This window comes from Medicago sativa, chromosome 2, assembly GCF_051527215.1.
Source record: "Medicago sativa cultivar Bolivia chromosome 2, Bolivia_mono, whole genome shotgun sequence".
Classification (NCBI taxonomy): domain Eukaryota; kingdom Viridiplantae; phylum Streptophyta; class Magnoliopsida; order Fabales; family Fabaceae; genus Medicago; species Medicago sativa.
Genome location: NC_140750.1, coordinates 63190795 through 63212578, shown reverse-complemented (window position 1 = coordinate 63212578; position 21784 = coordinate 63190795). Strand labels below are relative to the sequence as shown.

General features: G+C 34.3%; 2 protein-coding genes and 2 pseudogenes across 4 annotated transcripts; 1 reads left to right on the top strand and 3 right to left on the bottom strand.

Moving 5' to 3' along the window:
- The first annotated feature begins 1075 nt into the window (after positions 1–1075).
- EBS3 (Alg9-like mannosyltransferase family) lies at positions 1076–9263 on the top strand. The gene is made up of 10 exons (XM_085745540.1): positions 1076–1441; positions 3292–3379; positions 3477–3636; positions 3856–4073; positions 4394–4689; positions 5863–5977; positions 6073–6211; positions 7179–7375; positions 8734–8823; positions 8901–9263. The coding sequence occupies exons 1-10, from the start codon at positions 1170–1172 to the stop codon at positions 9030–9032; spliced, it is 1707 nt and encodes a 568-aa protein (XP_085601666.1). The 5' UTR covers positions 1076–1169; the 3' UTR covers positions 9033–9263.
- A 1579-nt stretch (positions 9264–10842) lies between these two features.
- Positions 10843–12383, bottom strand: LOC146949561 (AAA-ATPase At3g50940 pseudogene; annotated as a pseudogene). The gene is made up of 2 exons (XR_015028075.1): positions 11880–12383; positions 10843–11444 (listed from the first exon to the last, which is right to left on the bottom strand). The product of XR_015028075.1 is annotated as an AAA-ATPase At3g50940 pseudogene (transcript).
- Positions 12384–13574: 1191 nt separating this feature from the next.
- On the bottom strand, positions 13575–15487 carry LOC146949560 (AAA-ATPase At3g50940-like). Its single transcript, XM_085745541.1, has 2 exons — positions 14404–15487; positions 13575–14109 (listed from the first exon to the last, which is right to left on the bottom strand). Exons 1-2 carry the CDS (start codon positions 15370–15372, stop codon positions 13693–13695), a joined length of 1386 nt encoding a protein of 461 aa, XP_085601667.1. The 5' UTR covers positions 15373–15487; the 3' UTR covers positions 13575–13692.
- A 3196-nt stretch (positions 15488–18683) lies between these two features.
- Positions 18684–20748, bottom strand: LOC146949559 (AAA-ATPase At3g50940-like; annotated as a pseudogene). The gene is made up of 3 exons (XR_015027318.1): positions 20635–20748; positions 19357–20375; positions 18684–19210 (listed from the first exon to the last, which is right to left on the bottom strand). The product of XR_015027318.1 is annotated as an AAA-ATPase At3g50940-like (transcript).
- Between the last annotated feature and the right edge of the window lie 1036 nt (positions 20749–21784).

Sequence of the window (21784 nt, the reverse complement as noted above, 5' to 3'; positions counted from 1 at the left end):
TGATTCATATCTCTCCTCCTCCATACTTATCCGGCCTTCTAGCAGCAGACTTGCGGGAGTTTGGTTTTGTAGATTGTAATTTTTTTGTTTTTTCTTCTTAACTTCGTAACAAAAAAAAATAAATACAAAGTAAAATATAGTATTCTGAGAGTGATATTCATAATATTAATTAGAGAGTTCAATTAAAAAAATTGATATTAAATTCCAAACTGATGACATTTGTGTAAAATACTTTTTTTTTTAAATGTCATTCATTTTTTTTAACGACAAATATTAATAGTTAATATTAGTTTATTACATTGCTACTTGCCCAGATTTAAATTCATGACCTCCAACATTTTTCCCTTAACTTAAACTACTTAAACGACCCAACCTCCCGATTGACACTCATAGTATGACATAAATATTTTAAAACTTAATCTAAAAATATGAAATCATGATATGGTTTGATTGAATGCGTGTAAAATTATTTTACACTATTCATGCATACAAATTATTCTAACGAAAATGTTAACGAGTGCCTTCGGGGTACTCTTTAAGGCCTTTAAAAGGTAATTTTTATTTGAAAATTATGTAATGAATGCCTTTTCAAATTTAATGCACATACAAACGAGAGACAATTTGGTAATATTAACACAAAACAAACACATTAATTACACTGACAATTTTTCTTAAGAAAGGTGAAAAAAGTAAAGGGGGCTTAGATACGTGGATGGAGGGACTAAGACTGTAAAATGTATGCATCCAATCAAACCATAATACATACACCCTCCGGTCACTAATATAAGCAAAAATCCACTTTCTAGGTTCATTCAATAAATGATGTATGTAGCCTATAATAAAGACTACATACATCATTAATTGAATGAACCTAGAAATTGGATTTTTGCTTATATTAGTGACCGGAGGGTGTATTAAATTCTTTGCTATAAAAACCGAAAATAATAACACTTTCTTTTTCAGAAAATAAATACCAGAAATAAAAAATGCGAACATGCAATGCAAAAGCTGCAGAGAAAAGAAAAAGTGAAGAATATACTTTATTGAAAATTGTTCAATTTTCAAACTTCTTTAAAAAACAACATTGAGCACACTATTCACAAAACCACAAAGTAGAACAACAAACCTTTTCAATTTCAATTTCCCATTCCCACATTTCATTTCAATTGATGGATATATCTCAACCAACAAGACGGAGACGCTCTCAGCCGTCGGATCCACCGGCGCGATCATCTTCATCTTACTCGAAGCTCGACAAAGCCTCGAAATCGGACGGTAAAGATGAAGGGTTAAAATGGGCATTACCGTTTTTCGCTTTGGGAATTTTGAGATATATGAGTGCTACTTCGAATATTATTCATGATTGTGATGAGGTTTTTAATTATTGGGAACCACTTCATTTTCTTCTTTACAAAACTGGCTTTCAAACTTGGGAATATAGGTAACACACTCTCTCTCTAACCTTTGTTTGATGTTGATTTTGTTTTCTTATATGTTTTTTAAGATTTAAGTTAGTAGCTGACACTTCTGATTGAAGGCGTGTGTAATGTTTGATAAGTGTCAGTGTGGACTGACATGACAATGAGACATGTGATTATATTCAATTAATTTATTTTCTCAAATTATTATTAGTGTTGACGTGTTTGGTGTGAGTTTGTGTTAGTGCTTCATAGGTTAATAGTGGTTGAGTTGTGTTTTGAAATTTTGGGTTTTTGTTTTTGGGAAGATGGGTAAATGGAGAAGTGAAAAAGTTTTGGTTTTGATGGTTTTAATGTGGGTAGTTTGTAGATGTGATTATGAGAGGAAAAGGAAATATATGGGAAGAAATGTTATTTTGATTAAACTTTTGTTATGTTTTGTTTGTAACTAGAGAGAAATGAATTAAAATAAGTTTTAGAACCGACGTCTCTGATCGAAGGTGTGTCCAGTGTCTAACATGTGTTTGTGTCGACTGACAGGGCACTGGCACATGCAATTATGTTTAATTAATTCATTTTCTCAAATTATGAGGTGTTCGTGTTAGTGTCGTGTGTGGTGTGAGTTTGTGAGTTGGTGCTTCATAGGTTAATAGTTATTTTGATTTTGTTAAGAAATTTTGGGTTTTTGTTTGGGAAGATAGGTGAAGAAAGAAGTGATTTTTTTATTTTTACTTTGATGGTTTGTATGTGGATAGTTTCTAGACGAGATTATGAGAGGGAAAAGAAAATTAAAGGAAGAAACCTTATTTTGATTATGTTCTTGTTAGGTTTTGTCTAAAATTGGTGAGATGTGAACTAAAAGAAGTAGGGGGGTTGGGTAGCTCAACTAGTTTGAGCTAAGGGACGAGGAGTTGGAGGTTATGGGTTCAAACCTGGACGGAGGTGAAAATGTAATCTAACAACTACTATTAACATTTGCCATTCAAAAAAGTGAACTAAAAGAAGTATTAGCAAGATTAAGAAACATGTGTTCGATAATAACGTGGTGTGGAGCTGGTTGTAGACAATTATTATGTTATGTTAAGCATGTGGTTAGAGGTTCGAGCCCTGATCGGGGATATACCGGGTTTGATAATTTGTATGTGTGTAGCTTGTAGATGAGAGGAAAAAGAAATTTAGGGGAAAATAATGTCATTTTGATTATGCTTTTCTTGGGTTTTGTGTATAATAGGAGAGAAATGAACTAAAAGAAGTATTAGCAACATAAAAAAATGCTGGACACGAACATGGTGCGGGGCTCTGTAGCATTAACACTTCTGATCAAAGACGTGTCAGTGTCTAACAACGGCACAATATGACACATGTTATTACATTGAATTGTCATTTTTTTTAAATTATTAGCACTGTCAACGGTCTGTGTCGTGTCCGGTGTCTGTGTGCGGGCTTCATAGGTATGGGGTTGGTGGTAGATAACTGGTTCCTTAAGCATGTGGTTAGAGATTTAATACCAATGATGTGGTTTGAGGTTCAATACAAGCCTCGATTGGGGATGCCTTGGGTTTGATTATCTATATGTGTGTAGCTTGTAGATGATATCATGAGAGGAAAAATAAATTTGAGGGATAAAAGGTCATTTTGATTATTTATGCTCATGTAGGGTTTTGTCTATAACTGGATGAAATGAACTAAAAGATTTATTATCAACTTTGAAAAACATGTGTTGGACACCAACATGATGTGGCATTGGTGGTAGATAACTGGTCTTTTAAGCATGTGGTTATTCTTTGATACTGAGCCCTGATTGCGGATACTTGGGGTTTAGTTCAAGCTATTTTTTCTCTGTCATTGACAATGGAGTTGTGTGTGTTTGCAGTTCACAGTTTGCTCTTCGGTCATATTTGTACCTTTTATTTCATGAAATAGTGGCTCGACCAGCTTTGTGGGTGTTTGGTGATGATAAAGTAAGATTTCACATGTACTTCCTTATTGATTTTTGTTATTGATCGAGGTTTTCCTCTTGTTTATGCTATTAATATTACCTGTCTTTTACTGTTGCAGGTGAGAGTGTTCTATGCTGTGAGATTCTTTCTTGGTTTTCTGTCCGTTGTCACTGAGACTGTTCTTGTCGTAGCTATTTCAAGAAAGTATGGAAAACGACTTGCTTGTTATACACTTGCTATGCTGTGCTTAGCCAGCGGCTGTTTCTTTGCTAGCACAAGTAAGTGAGCCTTTGGCCTTTTTCTCTCTTTCTTTCTTTTAGTTATTGTGCATACTTGCCTTTGATGACAATTCTCAATCTCAACCTCACGCAAACTAAATTTACAGATACACAAATGTTGACCAAGTAGTCGGCATTTCAAGATTCAGTATTCTAGTTTGAGATGTGAGATTCTGTTTTGTTAATGTTTGTTCCTTATTTATTGTTTGTTGTCTCCAGGTTTCTTGCCAAGTTCGTTTTCCATGTATGCAATCTCTCTTGCTTCGGGTTTATTTCTGCTTGATAAACATGCTGCGGCAGTTGCTGTTTCTGCTATTGGTGTGATACTTGGCTGGCCATTCTCAATCTTGGCTTTTCTTCCAGTGACACTTTATTCTCTATATATAAAATTCAAACAGGCATTTATTGGTGGGGCTGTCACATCAGTAATTCTTCTTGTAAGTCGGATTCCCCCTCCCACCCTCTCTTGTTGACATGCTATTTACGAAACACTTACATACACGGAAACCGGACATGACACACACTTCAACACGGATTATAATTTGAAAAATAAAAGTAATTTAATGTAATCACATGTGACGGTGTCATTTCGGACGCCGAACACACCTTCAATTAAAAGTGTCGGTGTTACATAGCCTAAGCTTACTCTTGTCTGAATGTTATGCTTATACCATTTAATGTTGTGTATAATATAATATATAGTTGGGCTTGCTTGTTATTATGTTGTTAATTTTGTAACCATTGTAATGTTTTACAGGCATTGTCAGTCGTTACTGACTATAACTATTATGGAAAATGGACTTCATCAGTCTTGAATCTTCTAATATACAACGTAGCTGGAGGCGGTGAAAGTCATCTGTATGGGACCGAAGGACCTCTTTTTTATCTGAAGAATGGATTTAACAATTTCAACTTTTGTTTTGTTCTTGCTATGCTGTTCTTGGGAATTTTGCCTATTGCTAAGAAGAAATATTCGCCAGACCTACTTATTGTGATATCTCCTTTATACATTTGGCTGGCTTTTATGTCTTTGCAGCCACATAAAGAAGAAAGGTTCGGCAATTTTTTTTTTTACATGGTCTTTGATGTATTAAAACATACTGTGTTATTGACAACTCAATTAAAATGGATATCAACCTCTTGTTTCCTCTACTTTTGGTTTATACAAGTATGTGTCCTATTATTTGCAATCTGCAAGATTGCTTCTCCCTTTGTTAAGGAACTTGGAACCTTATTAATTGATGGGCTAGCTTATAGTGAATGAGGCACTAAATTTTTAAAGTTGCGGTGAAGTCAGTTTCCTAAAGGTTTACATTATTGCAATTTTTCTAATGTCCATTGAGCAGTTTGGGATGAAATTTGGATCACGAAAAAATTTAGTTCAGTATCGCAGGGCATCTCCAATCATTGAGAGCATATCTTTTAGATCTTGATGATGATGATTACCATTATTATTAGTTAAAAATCAGTTGCAGAAATCAGCACTTTTCTATGTGTTTATCTGTCTGGATTAGTTGTTCATTAAGGGGATTCACACCTTTTTTTCCAGTTTTTGAGAGAGGGGGGTTTTGCTCTCCTTTTGGGTAAATCTAGGCTAGTCACTGTAACCTGGGTTTGATGGTCATGGTTTAGTTATCTTCTGCATTGGAATAGTAATTGTTAAGTTAATCCACTTGGGTTTGCCTAGTGGTGTTGTCTCGGGACCTTTGGAGTGTGCTCCCTCTCAAGGTCTCAGGTTCGATTCTCTCCGGTGCCAATTTCGGTGGGCTAGTTTGGCTTCTTAAAAAAAAGTAATTGTTAAGTTAAATGCACACTTCAGAAGATAAACAGTAGCAAACAGGGTACTCATTCAGTGTCTGTTTGGACAGACTTGTTTGATCTTATCTACTGGTGTAAGCTCTTATGAGACTGTTTGCGAGAACTTATGAAAACAGCTTATGACATCTGTAAGCTGTTTTCAAATTATTTCCATAAGCTCTTCGGGATAACTTATGAAAACAATTTGATTTGATTTTTATCTTTTGTTTAGAAATAGCTTAAAGACGAACACTTATATGACAAACACTTAATGAAGCTATTTATCCAAACAGGGCCTCAATATTATTCCTTTAGCTTATGCATTCGAGTGAAATAATTGTGATATTTATATTTTACTGTCATTATAGCTACAGTTACACTGATGCAAATAACCGATATTTTTTGGTCCATCCTTCTTTCCATGTCCAGGTTCCTCTATCCAGTATATCCACTTATTTGTGTTGCTGCTTCTGCTGTTATTGAGAGCTTCCCTGATCTTTTCCGTGACAAGTATGATTCATTTGACACTTCTTTAATAGTGAAGGTGAGTTATCACTTTAATTAAGATTCAGATGGATCTTTATATATCTGATATGGAAGCGATAAGTACTTTCTGGATTTGACTCTTTCTAAATGCAGGTAGCCAAATTTCTGAGGCCGGTGGTTCTTAGCATTATATTATATTCCTCTCATGCTCGTACATTTTCTCTGATTCATGGTTACCAAGCTCCTATTGAGATTTACAAGATTTTAGAGCACCACGACGATGTAGCAAATGGTGAGGATCAAACTTTAGTGACTTTAGTTCTGTTGTAGTTTTTTATATATTTTTTATTGAATAAGATTAACTGGACTACCACAGTGGTGATTTGATAATGCTTCATGCTGATTCCACTAAAGCCTGCAATTTGTAAGGAATACAATGTTTCTAAAATAATTCACTGAAAAAGGAAATAAACGGCACTTTAAGATACTAGACTGTTGTTTTTTAAATTTGCATACTCCGTGATAATTAACTTTTTGTGTCTGGAAACCATGGCTGTCAATATCTTACGATACATGCAAGTGTAGAAATTCCGTCTTTTTTTTACTTGAATCTTGAATTATTTTGAGGTTTGTATCAGCTTATAATCTTGCCGTGACACTTCTTTTTACTTAAAAATGCCATAATTTAAGTGATCATGTATCTCACGATTCATAATAAGATTCAACTCATGATTACGAAAATATTCCAATTCACGATTTGAATCTAAATTTGATAACCATGGAAACAATTAGTAATAAATTCTGCTCATGAAAGTAAGTTGTCGTGGCTTCAATTCTAGCTGTTATTTGAATCTACATTATAACTTTTTATTTCATTCAATGAACCCATTCAAGTGTTGTTAAATAGCAGTGCTATTGCGTTATAACGCGGCAGAATTTGAACAAACCGTTATTGTTCTGCGAAATACTGTTAGTACAAAATGTGGTCAATTAGCAGATTTAGTGGCACTATAACGTTGTTGCGTAGCAAAATTTGAACAAACCGCTATTTTCCATGATCTTGCAATTTACAACACCGACCCATTCAAGTTTTCTTTTACAAAATTATGTGACAGAGTCAAATTTGTTTGATTTCCTTCTAATGTGGTATAGTATGTTTGTCATCTATCTCATTAGGCAATTGTATGCATTGCCATAACCTTCTAATGTAACTTAAGTTTCACTGTTTATTGATATCATTTTGTATTTTTTTGTTTCAGGTTCTGTACTTTGTGTTGGGAGTGAATGGCATCGTTACCCATCATCATTTTTCGTCCCAGATTTTGTGGGACAAGTTCGATGGATTGATGATGGTTTCGGAGGTCTTCTTCCCTTCCCATTTAATTCTACCCTAGGTGGGACTGCTGCAGCACCACCATACTTTAACAACAAGAACATGGCATCAGAAGAGCAATATGTAAGTCCTTTAACTGTATATATGTTTCTTTCACGTTTTAATTTTTTTCTTGGCTGTTGTTGATTCCTAGAAATGTAAATTATTCATATTTTCTCTACTTTTTATTTCCATGTTAAAAGTGTGGGAGTTATAGGGCCGTTTAATTTTGGTGTTTCTTGTTTTCATTTCCACTGATAAAATAAACATTAGAGAATGCATTATGACTCGGATGGGTTTAGGAGGCCTAAATGAGTTGATACACACATTTGTAGTAGACTTGCTCTGACTTGGACGAGTTTAGGAGGCCTAAATGAGTTGACACACGCGTAGAATTGTTTTTTTAGTAGACTCACTCTCACTCGGATGGAATCAGACAGACTGGCGAGTCTAAGTCGAGTTCACGAGTGCATTGAAAATTTTGAGAAAAGCCCAAAACACATTCAGCCTCACTGTTTCATTGAAAAAAAACCTAAAGGTATACAATCGACCTTTCTCTCGTCTCTTCCTTTTTTGTTTCAGAAGTCAGAAACAAACCTTCTCTCATTTTTCCTTGTTCTGTGGTGGTGCGACACATTAATTCTCGCCGTCTCTGGTTTGAACGTCTCACGTCGTCTCACATTCGCTTGTTTTACAACGTCGCGTTCACACTTTGCACATCTCCTGCAGTATCACACTCGATCATCTCTCGCAGTCTCGCGTTCACTCCTCTAGTTTGTGTTCTGTTCTGACTCTGTTTTGTTGGTTGTTGGTAACATTGCTGTGTTTTTCTATTTCCTGTTTTGGTTTTCAGGCTCTGTTCTGCGAATGTTGTGGTGTTTGTGTTCGTTGTTATTCTGTATTTCATTTCATGTACTCTTTATTATTTTATGCTCTGTTTTTAAAAAATGTTTCATTCTTCTGTTATTTACTTTATTTGTTTACTGTTGTTTTATCTCGCTTTTTTTTTGAAGCAATGTGTATTTATTTTATTCCCTTTGTTTTGTTACAGCAATGTGTATATATTTTATTTTACTTGGTATTCTATTATGTATATGTATCATTTATAGGATTTTGTAAGTCATTTTTTTATTATCCTTTATGAGTCTACGTGTGTAAACTCGAGTCTGACAACCTTGGTTTTCAGTCTTCTCTCTATCACATTTAAAAAGGAAAATTCACGACCATCTAGCCACCCACATACAAAGTAAAAATTAAAATAAAAAGTGAAAATATTGTTAGAAAGTTAACAGACCCTTACGTTTCAATGAGCATAACTTTTCACTTCCACCTCATTTTTCCATTTTGCTCTCTAAATGTTTTTTTAGAAGAAAACTGGCTAGTGAGTGACTTTTTTAATTAGAAGAAAACTGACTAGTGAGTGACTAACATGGATTTGGCAGCTCCATGATATCGATGCCTGCACTTTCCTCGTCGAGCTGCAGCTAAAGCGGCCTTACCTGACCCGTGGAAGTGACTTATCAACATGGGAGGTAATAACGATTCATGAAGATTCTGATATTAAATGCTAACATCTATTAATTGTGTTTGGATATTGCATGTATTTCAGGCTATTGCTGCATTACCATATCTGGATAGGGAGCTTTCACCAGCTTTGTATAGGTCATTTTTCATCCCTTACCTCTGGCAAGAAAAGAATGTTTTTGGCATGTATAAACTGCTCAGAAGAATACCGAAATGATTCTATTTAACCGGCAAAGGAGTGTTTGGATAGTCCTTGATTATGGTGGTGGGATTTATATGAAAAAAAAAACCAATTTTGTTAGACACTGATCTTGTAGGATTTTTCCCATCTGTTGAGTATTTTGATTTAGTTCTAGCCTTATCTTAAATTTCTACAATGTTGTATGCTGACATATACTTTCTCCCACTTAAACATTCATTTTATTAATCTTGTACAGTTGAAGTCTAATGTTTATGCAATTAGTACTACCTGATTATAGCAATGTAGGTGAAGACATTAGAAATAATATATAGTTTTGAGTTCTGGAAAAAAAATCTCCAATGCAAAACTTAGTTTGAATTTCATGCAAAAAGCTTTACACTGATATATCACCATTTAAACATGGGCAAAGTTATGGTGCATAAGGAAATCCTTATGCACCATGCATAAGCACTTCACAACCATTAGATTTCCTTCACACTATCACAATCTGATGCACACACGCCTCTGATTTCTGTTTCTTCTCTGATTCTGTCTCCTCCGCCTCTGATCAACTCCTTCGCCTCTCACCGTCCCTTCTCATCTCTCCACCTCCGGCGATTCCTCTCATCAGATCAGTTTCAGTTCCGTTTGGTACTAACAGGCTCGGATTCGGTTATGTTATCACCTTCTTCCACGTTTCTGCCTCGGTTCCGATTCCTCTCACTGTTTCTACCTTTCTCACCGGTTCGTCCGTTCTGCTTGTGGTGGAACTCGATTCAGTTGGTTCCTCTTTGATTTCTACCTCCGCCTCTGATCTTGCCGTCGACGGCGGGATTTGTCTCCTCTGTCTTCTCCGGCGAAGGTTTCTTCCTTGAAACCTAATTCCTCTGTCTTCTCCTCTGTCTTCTCCGATTCAGCGGATTCGTCTCTTCTGTCTTCTCCGGCGAAGGTTTCTTGCTGTGAATTGATGAAAAAGAAAATTCAAAACCATTAAGTACATCTAATGGTTTTGGAGTACAACTCACATAAATCATTTCGACAGCAAAATGGTTTTGGAGTCCAACTCACAGAAATCATTTTCACTGCAAAATGGTTTTAGAGTCCAACTCACAAAAACCATTTCCACTGCAAAATGGTTTCTATTCTGGGACTTATGCACGGTGCATAAGGAAATCCTTATGCACCATAACCGCTCCCTTTAAACATGTCATAATATTATTTTTTCAAGTATATATACAAATATATGTAATTAGTAAAATCTGATTGAATGTGTGTTAAAACTATTTTACACTAGCGGTGTAAACAAATATAATTCTAATACTAGTTTCTAGATAATCAATTCATACTTTGGTTGAAAATGGGTAATCAAACTTGTGTTTGACCACTGAACTTTCCTCCAATTTACCGTCCATCAAGTATCTATGCACTTGCCTGTATTAGACTTAAACATGTTGTATACTGGTGCTTATTAGAAATGGGAAAATTATTATCAATTAACACACTACAAAAATAAAACTGCTTCTTTAAAGCAGAAACCGAAGAAAATTAACTTGATCCTCTTTCTTAAGCTCTCCAAATTAAGCGAATTTTGAATTATAAAGAAAAATAAACCCCTCAATTTAAGTTGGGGGACTGTTCTTCCTTTAATTTCCCTTTTCCTCTTTTCTTTATCCCAAAGCTAGAGAGCTTTAAATTTTGTATTTCTCATATTGATCTTTTATTTTACATTTTTTTAACACTTTATGCTAGTAATTAGGGTAAAATGTCAAACTTAAGGGATGGCATGCGTAACTTAATTTAACATAAAGACCAACAGTGTAAGCTGATACTAACATAAACGACCAACTCAAAAAAAAACTTACCAATACGATAAAATGGTCAAACTTAAAGGAATTGTCGGCTAATTTTGCTTATACTGATATTTTATACTTGAAATATTCCTTTGTAAGTTTGAAATTAATATAGAGACAGAACTGAAGATAATCTCATGATGCCTATAAAAGTGTATAGTATATTTCTCTACTTAGATAGACCTATATTTTCTCTACCTAGATCTTGTTCTTCTTTGCTGTTTTCTTCTCTCTTAGTCTCTTCCTGGACCATTTTCTTGGCTTGGAGGAATTTGATAAGGTCTTGCAGGCATTCTGTAGCATCAACATCCTTTGTTAACTCTTCTGCAATTTCAGCTGGAGTAACTTGAACTTGTCCAAGAAGAACTTCAATCTTTTCAAAGAGTTCATGTTCAGTAATGCAAAGGTAGTTGATAACCAATTTCTTAAAAGCAGAAAAGTTGCAATATGACAAGTGAATTTGCTTGTCCATTCTACCAGGTCTTAACAGAGCAGGATCAAGCCTGTCTTTGTGATTTGTTGTGAAAACAATTATGTGTTCCTCTCCACAGCATGACCAAAGACCATCTACTGCATTCAATAGTCCCGAAAGTGTCATCTGTTGAAAAAGTATCAACAAACATTAGTTTAAAATAGTTGACAGGAACAAAAGAATATGTTGGTATTGCTTTCAATTAGTCCCCATGATATGAACAGACATCATAAATCAAAGCGTACTTACATATGTAAGTATTTCGAACCTATGACCTCGTCGTATGTACATAGTTTGAAAATACATGTCATATTTTACCAACTTGACCAACCATTGTCGACAAAATCTTACCAACAAGACCAAATTTTTTCAGCTAAATATTATGTCCTCGTGCGGTATAAGTCATGTTGTTAACAATAGGACCAAAATTCGCCGGCTAAATCATGCAGATGATTAAATAGATCTAAACCAGATTCATGTACGTCAAATTCTTTCAAATAATTACAGTTTGGTATGAAAGAAACTCAAAGATGAATCATATTTTCAAAGAGAAATTCATACCTTATTGTGCCCATTATGAACAACTTCTTCATCTGCTTCTCGGTTTTGCAATTTTACGGAGCAATCAATATCCTCTATCACAAGTATAGAACGGTTGGACATGCTGAGAATAAGTTGCTTTAAGCTCTTATTATCCCCAACATTAGTGAGATCCAAGTCATAGATATCATAGTTGAGATAGTTAGCCATGGCTGCAATCAAGCTAGACTTCCCAGTACCAGGAGGACCATACAACAAGTAACCGCGTTTCCAAGCTTTCCCGGTTCTTCTATAAAATTCTTTAGCACTCACAAATTTGTCCAAATCATTCTTAATTTCCCTTTGAAGCTCTTCATCAATTGCAAGAGTGTTGAAACTCATTGGATGGTTGAACTTAATAGGATCATGACACCAACGATTATATTCATTTGAGTGAATCTTAAGTGCCACAATTCCTTGTTTAATTTGTTTAGCTCTCTCCATCACATAAGGCAAATATGAATCAAAGATTGCTTCTACATTCATTGATACGAAGCCAAAGATTGGTACTTGAATCAACCAACACAGATTGAATGTATGGATTTTCATGACAAGTTCTAAACTTGAAGGGAAGTTTCTCAACATGTTTACCGCACAACAAGTTCACCGAGGCCAAAAAAAGAATTGCAGTGTTCTCCTAAGGAATCAATGAAACTCTTTGTGAAGCATGGAACAAGCTCAGAACAAGTTCTTGACTCAACAAGTGGAGGAATTGAAATTAGCAAATGTCAAAACTTCAATAAAGAACATTTTAATTATGCAGTGAACCATTAGTGTGTCCATGTAACTTGTTAGACGTGTATATTTCGTGTTCTAATTTGTGATTTTCTATACTTAAAATTTGATGTGCGCAGAGTTTCTAAAAATATCAGATCGCAAATCAATCTCAACAGCAAAAAATTTCCTGCAAAGAATAACCAAATCAAAGTACCAACATTGCAGCTATAACCAAGGAACTCCTCACCAAAAAACAGATCAACTCAGAACAAATGCACTAATATATCTGCCAAAGTATGCCGGATCAAAGCACTATAGGACGACCATACTGAAATTACGCTAGACAGCAACCGTGCTCCAATCGGGAGGACTCCAAACAATCTGAGGCAAACCAAACACTCAAACAGCTGCAGCCAACACTATAAAACGGAAAACACTCATTCTCCCAGACTAACAAAAGTATTAGCCCTCAAGCACATAAGCAAGCCAAGATAAGAGTCAAATCAAACCCTTTAAGCTTATACTTGAGGATCTCCGAGATTCGATTTTTGAATCCTCCACTACCTTTTCCCAATTAAATCCTTCATGCTTAGAAATCATGACATTTCTTGCTTTCCAAATCGCCGAAATATTAGAAAACCAGATTAATACCACAACTCCTTGGCAAAAGGTATAGTCTTCACAAAAAGTATAGAACACAGTCCACAAAACGGATTTTATTTGCTCTCGCAGCAATTTAACAATGCTGGGACTACTACTCTTACAAGAAAAACATCAAGCAGACATATAATCATTTTATAAGGTACTGTTTATAACGATCTCAACAATTTCGTTTGTCAACAAAAAGACATGTAAGAGTTAAAAGTATGCAACTAGTTCCCACCACTCTTCTAAGTGACAACAGTCATTGTTAACCTTACTCCCAGTAAGAATAATAGCAAAAGCTTTGATATTTAATACTTGATACGAAAATATAGAGCCCCAACTTAATATAATCTCAAGTCTCAAGATGCATATAAAACTATAGATCAAAGTATCTACTTAGAATAGCTTACAGTTTATAGGAGCCAAACATGACCTATATATTTTCTCTATCTAGTTCATGTTCTTCTTTGATATTTTCTTCATTCTTAATGTCTTCCTTGATCATTTTCTTGGCTTGGAGGGATTTGATAAGGTCTTGTCGGCATTCTGTAGCATCACAATCCTTTGTTAGCTCTTCTGCAATTTCAGCTGGAGTAACTTGAACTTGTCCTAGAAGCACTTCAATCTTTTCAAAGAGTTCATGTTCAGTAAAGCAGAGGTAGTTAATAACCAATTTCTTAAAAGCACAAAAGTTGCAATATGACAAGTGAATTTGCTTGTCCATTCTACCAGGCCTTAACAGAGCAGGATCAAGCCTGTCTTTGTGATTTGTTGTGAAAACAATTATGTGTTCTTCTCCACAGCACGACCAAAGACCATCTACTGCATTCAATAGTCCTGAAAGTTTCACCTGTTGACAAATTTTGAACAAATGTTAGGTTAAAATTAAATCTTGATTATGACTTTTTTTGATGCCATTCATTTCATGATGTCCAGAATATTATATCCACGTAGGGTATTAGTCACGTTCTTATCAACCGGAATAAAATTTGTTGGCTAAATTATGAGTGTAGTTAAATATATCTAAACTAGATTCATGTAGGGTTGAATTATTCTGAATATCCTCTAGTTTTATGCATCTGTGTGACATTTTAGTATGAATGAAACTCAAAGATTAATGATATAATTGAAGAAAAATATACACCTTATTGTCTCCATTATTAACAACTTCTTTCTCTTCTTCTCGGTTCTGCAAATTTATAGTGCAATCAATATCCTCTATCACAAGTATCGCACGGTTGGACATGCTGAGAATAAGTTGCTTCAAGCTCTTATTATCCCCAACATCGGTGAGATCCAAGTCATAGATATCATAGTTGAGGTAGTTAGCCATGGCTGCAATCAAGCTAGACTTTCCAGTACCAGGTGGACCATACAACAAGTAACCGCGTTTCCAAGCTTTTCCTGTTCTTCTATAAAATTCTTTAGCCCTCACAAATTTGTCCAAATCATTTCTAATTTCCATTTGAAGCTCTTCATCAATTGCAAGAGTGTTGAAAGTCATTGGATGGTTGAACTTAATAGGTTCATCACACCAACAATCATAGTCATTCGAGTGAATCTTAAGTGCCACCATTCTTTGTTTAATTTGATTAGCTATCTCCATCACATAAGGCAAATATAAATCAAAGATCTTATTTTTGTGTTTCTTGTTAAAAGTTAGCTCATAGGATCTTATTTCTGACACAGGTGAGGATTCGTTGTCATAACGTCGAATCCGCGCTTTGTCTACCTGTATGCAAATTAGTTTCCACTTTACACTAATACCTTCAAAAACATCACTCACTTCTTCATTTCTATCTAGATTGAATGAGAGCTTTTTATGTTCCTTAGATTTGGTTGCTTTAACTCTTTCTGCTGAGACAGTTGCTTTAGTTCCTAGATAGGCTTCTGCTGCCTCAAAAACTTGGTTTCTTGTCATCCCTTGAAATTCTTCAATGACTATGGTGAATTGTGCGTTGAATTGGCAAAAAAGATGGTGAAGTCCCGATTGAACAAAGTTTAGGACTTCACGAGGAATGAGTTCATTTGTGACAGTACGCATTAGCGCAATTGAGGCCACTGCAGATAAAACTGGCTTGCTGCTATCAAACATTGTTGAGATCATTGTCATCGATGAAGATCAGATGATTGAAAACTGATCTAAAACCGGAAACGTTATTTAATGCCGGAAATTTGAATCCTACAAAAATATATGAAAGAAAAGTATTAAAAAATATAATTTTGTTGAGATTTTGCATGAGAATATTTCAAGATGTTTTTCTTATTATGACGTGCATGGCAAGGTTATTAACTATGAATGATTCATGTTACAAAGAATTATTTTGGCCATCTTGAAAATGATTAAGAATTAAAACAAACTATACAAATTATCTAATTAACAAAATTACAAAAATAAATAAATAGTAATTAACAAAAACACATTAATTTTGTTGAGATTTTGCATGAGATTATTTCAAGATACTTTTCTTTTTACGATGTGCATGGCAAGGTTATTAAGTATGAATTATGAATGATTCATGTTACAAAGAATTTGCTTGGCCTTCGTGACAGTGATAGAAATTAAAACAGAATAAACAAGTTAACTAACTAACAAAAGTAGAAAAATAAATAATCAAACACTACTTAACAAAAACACAAAATAATTGAAAGGAAGAGAAACCAAAGAGAGAAAATCCGCGGTTTAATAAAGAAAGAAGAAAGTAAAATATACAGAAGAGTTTAGAAAACGTTTCCACCCACCTGAAGATTGAAAACTGGGTGATACACACACCTGAACGTAGTGTGATAGAGGAGAAACGAGGCTAGGGTTTTAACAAAATTACTAAATATGATTAGAAAATAAGGGTTACAGAGAGAATATATATATACACATACAGTAGAACCTTTTTTTTTTTGGTAGTGTTTGTTATTTTTTTTTGGTAGTGGACTACTAACTTAGATACATAAAAAACCCAATATCATAAGCCCAATCAATAGACTATTATCTAGTAACATTTACTTCTCTTTTTCAGTAAAAATAAAATAAATTTTATTTCTCTTTTCCCTTCCTCCTATCCTCACACTAACAATACTAATTATCTTCTTTTTCTCTAAAAAAAAAAAATACTATCTCTTTTCTTAAAAAAAATAAAAAAAAAATACTCCCTCCGTTTCAAAATACATGTCCAATTTTTGCAATGTGCACTATTCATTTGACTTACTTTGACCATACTTTTTAACTAATGTATGAATACAAATATTAGCATGTAAGATGTTGTTTGATTTGTCTCGACAAATATTTTCAAAATATTAAATTTTTATAATTTTTTACTTTAGATAATTAAAGATATTAACGGTCAAAATTGTGAATTGGCATATGTGAAGTGGTTGACTTGGACATGTATTTTGAAACGGAGGGAGTAGTAATTATCTCTCGTCTCTTGAGTATAATGAGTCGAATTCACCCAAGAGCGCGGGTCTCTTCTAGCTTAACCAAGGTCCCAGGTTCAAATTCAGCCTTGGGCATGCAACCGCGTTAAAACTCTTGGGGAGAGTTTGCCGCCCATTTGGGTTCAACAAGGCTTGAGAGATTAGTCTCAGCAGTTGCGCGAGCGGAGGATACTCGATTTACATAAAAAAATGAGTCGAATTCGAAAACCCACTCCGCGCCTTTGAATTTTTTATTCACAATTTTACTACTAGCAATGTCATACTTTATTGCCTTTATTCTAGTATTCAGTGTGTAGTGGGTGAGAAGTTGTTAATAATGGAGACAATAAGGGCAATAGTCATAAAATCATCAGTACTTAATGCTAACTTTTTCTTAATGCTAACTTCTTCATTAAATGTCTTAGGAATCAATACTTTGGGAAGTAAGATTGATACCTCATTGTATTAAGGAATTAATTATGTTTCATTAGTGATGATGATATTTATTTGAGTGAAACATGGAACATATGTATGCTTAATTGTTAGAATATTTGAGTAATTGACTGATGAAAATGACGCTGTTGACGGGGACTTGCGTCTAGATATTAAAGCATAGCAGCCATTTTATCGTTTTAAGCAATTTTCCACTTTCTTTTTATTTTCGTATATATACTCATTTTTATTTATCTTGTTAGCTGGAAATTGTGTTGATTCTTATTTATGTGAGATAAGACATCAACAAATCAACTACTTTTTGATTCAGAAATTGAATGAACAAACCCAAAAACTTAACTGTGAAGCAAGAGGAAGAAATCAGACAAGCAAGAGGAAGAAATCAGACAAGCAGAAGAAGTAGTAAGCAGAAATTTCTGTTTATAATTCTTCAACTTTTCGAATACCCGAAGAAACCCTGGTTGATCATGGTAACAACAACAACGAGCGATTTCCAAGAGCTTTCGAGCATAACAGCCCAAGACGTCTAGCCAATATCCTTAGACATCCGAGGAACACCAGATAGACAGAAATGAAGACCGACCTTCTAAGTTTTTATGCTAACCCTTTTATAGGTTTAGATGATCATGAAAATCCATACATTCATCTAACAAAGTTCTATGAGCTTTGTGGTACACCGAACGATAGAAGTGGAAGTGGAAACTGTGTTCATGAGATTGCTTCGTCATTCATTGATACGAAGCAAAAGATTGCTTCTTCATTCATTCATAGACTACACTTTGTGAAGCATGGAACAAGCTCTTGACTCAACAAGTGGAGGAATTGAGATTAGCAAATGTCAAAACTTCGATAAAGAACATTTTAATTATGCAGTGAACCATTAGTGTGTCCATGTAACTTGTTGGACGTGTATATTTCTTGTTCTAATTCGTGATTATCAATATTTAAAATTTGATGTGCGCAGAGTGTCTAAAAATATCAGATCGCAAATCAATCTCAACACCAAAAAATTTCCCGCAAAACATAACCAAATCAAAGTGCCAACATTGCAGCTATAACCAAGAAACTCCTCATCAGAAAACAGATAAACTTAGAACAAATGCACTAATATATCTGACAAAGTATGCTGGATCAAAGCAATACAGGACGACCATACTGAAATTACGCTAGACAGCACCCATGCTCCAATCGAGAAGGACTCCAAAAAATCCGAGAAAAACCAAACATGCTATCTTCACAAAAAGTATAGAACACAGTCCACACAACGGATTATTTTTGCTCTCTTACAGCAATTTAACAATGCTGGGACTACTACTCTTACGAGAAAAACATCAAGGAAACATATAATAAGGTACTGTTTATAATGATCTCAACAATTTTGTTTGTCAACAAAAAAAACATGAAAGAGTTAAAAGCATGCAACTAGTCCCCATCACTCTTCTAAGTGACAACTAACAACAGTCATTGTTAACATGGACGGAGAATGATGCTAACCTTGGAAGTTTTTAGCCTTACTCCTAGTAAAAATAATATAAAAGCTTTGATATTTAGTACTCGATATGAAAATAGAGCCCCAACTTAATATAATCGCAAGTCTGAAGATACATATAAAACTATATATCAAGTATCTACTTAGAATAGCTTACAGTTTATAGGAGCCAAACATGACCTATATATTTTCTCTATCTAGTTCATGTTCTTCTTTAGTATTTTTTTTCATTCTTAATATCTTCCTTGAACATTTTCTTGGCTTGTAGGAATTTGATAAGGTCTTGAAGGCATTCTGTAGCATCACAATCCTTTGTTAGCTCTTCTGCAATTTCAGCTGGAGTAACTTGAACTTGTCCTAGAAGCTGTTCAATCTTTTCAAAGAGTTCATGTTCAGTAATGCAAAGGTAGTTAATAACCAATTTCTTAAAAGCAGAAAAGTTGCAATATGACAAGTGAATTTGCTTGTCCATTCTACCAGGCCTTAACAGAGCAGGATCAAGCCTGTCTTTGTGATTTGTTGTAAAAACAATTATGTGTTCTTCTCCACAGCATGACCAAAGACCATCAACCGCATTCAATAGTCCTGAAAGTGTCACCTGTTGACATTATCAACGAACGTTATTTTGTATCTACACTAGGATCATGTAGGTTCATATACTTCTAAATCTTTTCTAGTTCCCAATGACATTTTAGTATGAATGAAACTCAAAGATGAATGATATATTTGACGAGAAATGCATACCTTATTGTCTCCATTATTAACAACTTCTTTCTCTTCTTCTCGGTGCTGCAAATTTATAGTGCAATCAATATCCTCTATCACAAGTATAGAACGCTTGGGTATTTCAAGAATAAGTTGCTTCAAGCTCTTATTATCCTCTACATTAGTGAGATCCAAGTCATAGATATCATAGTTGAGATAGTTAGCCATGGCTGCAATCAAGCTAGACTTTCCAGTACCAGGAGGACCATACAGCAAGTAACCACGTTTCCAAGCTTTCCCTGTTCTTCTATAAAACTCTCTAGCACTCACAAATTTGTCCAAATCATTCATAATATCCCTTTGAAGCCCTTCATCAATCGCAAGAGTGTTGAAATTCATTGGATGGTTGAACTTAACAGGTTCGTGATTCCAAACATATTTATATTCATAGTCATCATATTCATTATTTGAGCGAATCTTGATTGCCATGTTTCCTTGTTTAATTTGATTAGCTATCTCCGTCACATAAGGCAAATATGAATCGAAAATCTTGTTCTTGTGTTTCTTGTGAAAAGTTAGTTCATAGGATCTTATTTCTGACACGGCTGAGGAGTCATCACTGTAACTTCGAATCCGTGACTTGTCTACCTGTATGCAAATCAGTTTCCACTTTACACTAATACCTTCAAAAACATCACTCACTTCTTCATTTCTATCAATATTGAATTCAAGCTTTTTATGATCTTCAGATTTGCCTGCTTTAACTCTTTCTACTGAGACAGTTGCTTTAGTTCCTAGATAGGCTTCTGCAGCCTCAAAAACATGGTTTCTTCTCAACCCTTGAAATTCTTCAACGACTACGGTGAATTGTGTTGTGGATTGACGAAAAAGATGGCGAAGTCCAGATTGAACAAAGTTTAAGAGCTCACGAGGGATGAGTTCATTCGCGACTTTTCGCATTAGCACAATTGAGGCCACTGCAGATAAAACTGGCTTGCGGCTATCAAGTATTGTTGAGATCATTGCCATTGATGAAGATCAGACGATTGAAATTCGATCTAATTAACAAAAGTACAACTATAAATAAACAAATAGTAATTAACATAAACACAAGGTAATTGAAACTAAGAGAAACAAAAGATAAAGAACAGTAAAAAAAAAAAAAAAAACTAGGTCTTGTATTGATTTGTGCAGGGATCAAGTATGAGAATTATAATGCAAAACACAGATTTAATCGAAAAAGAAGAAAGTGTTACTTTCAAAATTGAGATTATAGAGTGCAAAGTAAAATATAAAGATGAGTTTAGAAAACGTTACCACACACCCGAAGATCAAATTGTGTTGATACTCACTCACTCCTGTAATGTGTTTAGGGTTAGCAGCAATAGAGAAGGGGAGAAAGGAAGCAAGAGTTCGAAAGGTGAAAATAAGTGTTATAAAGAGAATATATAGCAAAGCGTAAAATTATTAGAGCAATGATATTTGAACAACTATTTGATCCAACCTTTTTGACAACCTTCATTTTTTCTCTTCTCATTGGTTAAAAACAATGGAGAGAGAAAAACGAAGAGAGAGTAAAAATATAATGTGAGTATGAGAGAGAAAGTTGTCACAAAATGGTTGTACAAATATCATTTCTCAAATTATTAATTACATCAGGCCAAAAATATTATTTTTCTCACCCTATCAGTTTCTCACATTTTTTTTTTAAGAATACTCTGTGTTTGGATTACATTATCTGAAATCATGTATTACCCAAATTTCGTATATTATTTCGATGATATAATTACAAATGACAAAATCATTCTCTAAAAAAAATGATAAACATAAAGGCTTAATTGGTCATTTGGTTCTCTAATTTATTTGTTATTTTCATTTTGGTCACATAACTCAAAAATTTATTTTCGGTCCCTCAACTTATACTCCGTAAATCAAATAAATCCACTCCGTCAAAACCGTCAACTCTTATAATATTAACCATTTAATATTAACCATTTGATATTAACCGTCAACTTATACTCCGTAAATCAAATAAATGACAAACATTAAATATGCATGTCTCTAATAGTGCACCAATCATATTTCTCAATTTCTTCATGTTCTTCCATATTTCTCTTCTCCATCTTCACCAATCATATTCATAATCTTCATCATCTTCATCAAATTAAAACTCATATTAAACCTAAAATCAAACTTTTTCCCCTTTTTTCTTTCATATATAATGGAATCACTTTTATAAAAATTTCAAGGTATAAGAATCTCCACATCTTCCCAAATAAAAACTCCCAAATTCACTTTTTAGTGTTGTTGTGAGGACAACTACTATGCTTCCGTATGAGTTTATTCTTTCTTTCAACTTTTTTATTTCACCATTTCTATTTGGTCTATCATAAGTTTTTATCTACTTGAAAATATTTATGCTTTATTATATTTATAGAGATGAAATGTTAATGATGTGATGTTGTTG